Raw genomic sequence first — 4,555 nt, forward strand, 5'->3', positions numbered from 1 at the left:
AGTATATATATATATATATATATATAATAAGCTAATTTTATCAAAAATATTAAGAAAATCAGAAATAATTATTTATAGTTCATAATAATTGGTAGTATTGATTAACAAAAGTAATTATATTTAAACAATCATTTTCATATCGTAACAAAAGTTTAAATAATTCAATAAAATAATATTAATTATATCTGATGAAAATTTATATCGCAAACTTTAATAATATGTAATAATATAAACAACAATATATAATAATATAAATAATATAAACAATAATATATAATAATATAAACTCTATCATAAATAAATAGAAAATTAGAAAAATGAATAAAATAGAAAAAGACACAAATAAAAAATACCTGCGTTGCATGAATGATGTGAGCCAATTTGAACACCATACCGACATGAACCTTGCAAATCTTTTGTTTTCTAATTACATACCGAATAAACAAGAATCGACTATTAACTTTAAACGCCGTTTTAAACAATGTTTTCTTTTGGCGGAGTCGTCACGGTCTCTGGAGAGCCGTGTGAGCGGCAAATCGAAGCCCTCAACTGCAAGGCGGAAACATTGTTCGACCACAATTGCGAGCCGCAGCGTCGAGACATCGACGTATAATCGAGGTGCGCAGTGAGGATGTTCGAAAGAGGATTGGACAAGCGAAGCTCGTATCGCGTGTTGTCTATAAGGCAGCACTCAATAGAGGCTTACAGCTTCTCTCTCTTTCTTTCTCTGCTCCTCTTTCTTTCCCCTACCCGCTTCAATCATTAATAGTCGATAGTCGATGAGCGGTAAAACACTATATCAACTGGCGATTAAATATTCGCGCAGCAATAGGATAATAATAAACGACCATTCATATTGGTATACTTCGAGTCGAAAAGAAATTATGTATACTGAAATATTTTAATGAATTACTCAATTAGTCGTAACATATTCAACTGCAAGCAATTTTAAAATTAATAATAGAGATTTATTATTTAAAATAATTTATGCAATCATACAATAGTGCTTTCCTTTCGAAATAAATTCGCTATATTTCGTAAAACTAGTGTTCTCAATTATAATTATAACAAAAAAATATGAATAAGTATACTCAAACAGTTCATTAAAAAATATTTATTCCAAATTTCCAATTTCGATATTCAAATATCATTTTTATGATATTTACAAATGTGCAAATGGCACGTTATTTTATCCACGTTTAAAGTTATAACAATTTTTTTTTCAATAACTATAATCAAATAATTTTGTGAAAAATGTTTATTCAGAATTTTCAATTTAATTTTGAAAGATAAAAAAAATATTTCGAATAAAGATTTTATGATATTCGCAAATATGTCAATGCCACGTTATTTTGTCAATGTTCAAAATAATAACAATTATTTTGATGATATAGCGTGCTTTAGTGACACAAGTCGACACACATCATTCTATTTTTCTTCCATTCAGAAAGACAAAGATAGAACGACATTTGTGTTCACCTGTGTGTCATCAAATGGAAAACATTCAAAATATAATAGAAAGAAATCCATGTCTTCATTAACAAATTGTAATCAGAGTTTAAAAACAATATCTATTCTAAAATCCGAAAATAAAAATTATGAAAATATTGTAGCAGCAGGACATCCTACAGCAGAGAATGAAGAATAGCATCATAAGATGGGGATGGTGGAAGAGGGTGGATATTCAATTTGCAAGTGCCGGTTCCGCTTCGAACTGACATTTCGCTCATCGCTCCCCCGAGGACTGACGATCGAAGCCTCGTCCTTCCAGACCATGAATAAATGGCCTGCTAAACGGCATTCTAAAACCCCTCCTCCTCTAGTCTCTATTTTCTCTTGCTAAACTGCCGAGACAACCTCTTCAATATTGTTCCGCTAATTCTGCGACACATTCTCGTTTTAGCGATTGATTGCAACATCATTTCGTCCACCGCGAAAAAGGAGTCGAAACCGAGTGGAAGTATCAGAGAAAAGTAAAAAGAAAAAAGAAACAGGTACGACGGCATTCACGGAATGCAGATTATGCGTAATACGTGCAGATGACGCGGGAGAGTTTTGTTACCGAACCAAGCGGGACTATATAATCCGAAAGTCTGAGAAGTCGACCAGATTACGATTCTATAATTTCGAACTGGTCGCGTAAAGGCGAGCTTATCGATGGGGAAAAAATGGGTAGCAATATTTCAATGATAATATACTATGGTTGATAAATAACGCTACTTTGCGTGTTTGCTATGATAAGGAGAATCGAATAATAATAAATGATATAAGAAGGGAGTGATCTACCGTTAAGTGTAGAATGTTGCAAAGAAGGGGAAGAGACTCAAAAATTTCGAAGCTGTGAAATGTTAAAGCTTGATTTTTTAAGGCAATTTCCAGACAATTTTTTTTAGACAATTTCTTGTTTCTTAGAAAATAATAAATTTCATTAACATCATATCTATATATTTTGTATTATTTAATATGTCAAAAGTTATATAATTGTACAAATTTAATTAGAAAAGTACATGTTATAATAATAAAAATTAATCTTTTAACTGACTGGAGATTGCTCGATCTTGCATGGAGCATGTTATTTCTGGATTTACTTTCTTTAAAGAATATTATATATCCATTTCTCATAAGACCTTCTTGGAATTATTTATGAGAGATGAGATGAGATATGAGCGTTTACACGGACGAATATTATTACGTAAAATTACAACTTATGTTGCATCATGTAGACATGCAAGCGAAGACTTAACCGATCCGTTCAGTCGACGAAGCTACAACCAACAAGATTCACAGCACAAACGATATTTCAAAATGTCGATTGAATGTATAATCAAGTTTTACTTTACCACTAATTTTATTATCGCTAAAATAATCTTTTACCTTAATTTTCCTTACTTTCTTCAATCGAAATTTAATGAATTTCCGATTGAATTCAATTCGAATTTAATTTGAGAGCTAAAGATAAAGTGCATCACACGAAGCAGAGAAATGGAACTCACCTGTGTCTGCAAAAGTAGCATGCTTGATGCCACTGTGAGGGCGGTCGTAGTCGTGGTGATGGACGATTGATTAGTGCAAGCGAGAACCGGAACGGTAGCAGTCGCTTGACGTTGCTGTTGTCGTGGGCGATGTAGTTGCTGCTGCTGCTGCTGTTGTTGCTGCTGCTGCTGCTGTTGTTGCTGCTGCTGCTGTTGTTCTACCTCGCTACGAGTAACAGCCACCGCACGCTGGCTACCGTTGCTGTTGTCGCTATCGCCGTTCGGCGAATGCAGTTGCCCTGCAACACCCAAGTGAGTACACTCGATTATTATATTGTTATATTGGGTAATATTATTTAAACTATTTTTTAAAACTTCTAGAGTGAATCTCACTCTGAAAAATGAAATTTCATTCCAAAGAATTTAAAGAGTAAATATTGGAACAAGAAAAATAAGAATAGACATAAAAGTAGGAGATATTTTGAGAGAGAATTAAGAAGAAATTTTGGGAACGATATTATTGAAGGGTGTCATTTTATTTAGTATAAAATAAAATTTTATTAAAAATCCAATTTTATACTAATAATGATTATTAATGTTTATCATTTATTCAATATTTCGTCTAAATATATAGGAGATGTAAGATGTGAAATATATAACGTTTCTCCAATAAGAGACTTCGAACACTGATTGATAAATAATGCGCAGTCTATCGTTAAATGTTAGCAAATATGGAGTAAAAACTAACGTTATTCATTATGCGCAAAGAGGCAAAAATGGATCATAACCTCCTTTCTAAGGAAAAACTTTCTGATATGTCAATTTTAAATGATATGCTGGGAGAACACAGTGGAACACTTTTTCTATCGCAAGAATGCGCGGTTAATATTGATGTTTAGCATTCTAGGTGGCGTGTTGCACTTCCGGTGCGCGCTACAAGAGCAGCGCATTAAGTACAACTCGGTCACTGATTTAAATCTCCACATACTTTGAAATCAATTTCAAATATTATGAAATATACATTTCTTAAATATATATATTTTCATTTTATAATATCATTTTATAAAAGAAAAAAATTATCTTTTGCAAGATGGAACACAATTCGCAAAATATTCAATTTTATATTTTAGAATCTCTTCTTAAATGCTTATTTATATTATATATAGCATACCTAACAAAAGTAGGTAATGATTATATAGATACTACAAATATATAATTTTTTAAAGCATCAAAATCCACTTCAAATTTCGATATAAATTAAAAAAAAAATGAAATATTTGAGTACTATAATATTTCTCTCTGCGTACAATATCTGTCACACTGAGAATATCCAGCATCCATGGCGATCATATCTGCAGAGATTTGCGACTTAGAAAATTATATTATTGCATCGATTAATTTTTGTTACTTTCGTTAATTTTTAAAAATTTTAATAATAATTATTTTACTAATCAAAGCAACTCTAATAGCAATCATTAATAAGAAATTTCCGAAATCACTTTCAAATCACTACATTCAGCACAATCAAGAGATTCGCGGTGGATCTTGTGAATCAGTGAATCCTCGTCGTCGACTGAGCACTT

General features: G+C 31.8%; 1 protein-coding gene across 1 annotated transcript in view; it reads right to left on the reverse strand.

Annotated features, from left to right (window-relative positions):
• Positions 1-4,322, reverse strand: part of LOC105618497 (probable nuclear hormone receptor HR38) — an 8,859-nt gene extending 4,537 nt beyond the window's left edge. Inside the window, exons 1-2 of the mRNA XM_012200031.1 lie at positions 4,280-4,322; positions 2,994-3,271 (exon numbers count right to left, since the gene is read on the reverse strand). Of these exons, the coding sequence (XP_012055421.1) occupies positions 2,994-3,271; positions 4,280-4,322 (321 nt within the window). The remainder of the gene's footprint in view (positions 1-2,993; positions 3,272-4,279) is intronic.
• Between the last annotated feature and the right edge of the window lie 233 nt (positions 4,323-4,555).

The sequence above is a fragment of the Atta cephalotes genome (genome assembly GCF_000143395.1).
Source record: "Atta cephalotes unplaced genomic scaffold scaffold00017, whole genome shotgun sequence".
Taxonomy (NCBI): Eukaryota; Metazoa; Arthropoda; class Insecta; order Hymenoptera; family Formicidae; genus Atta; species Atta cephalotes.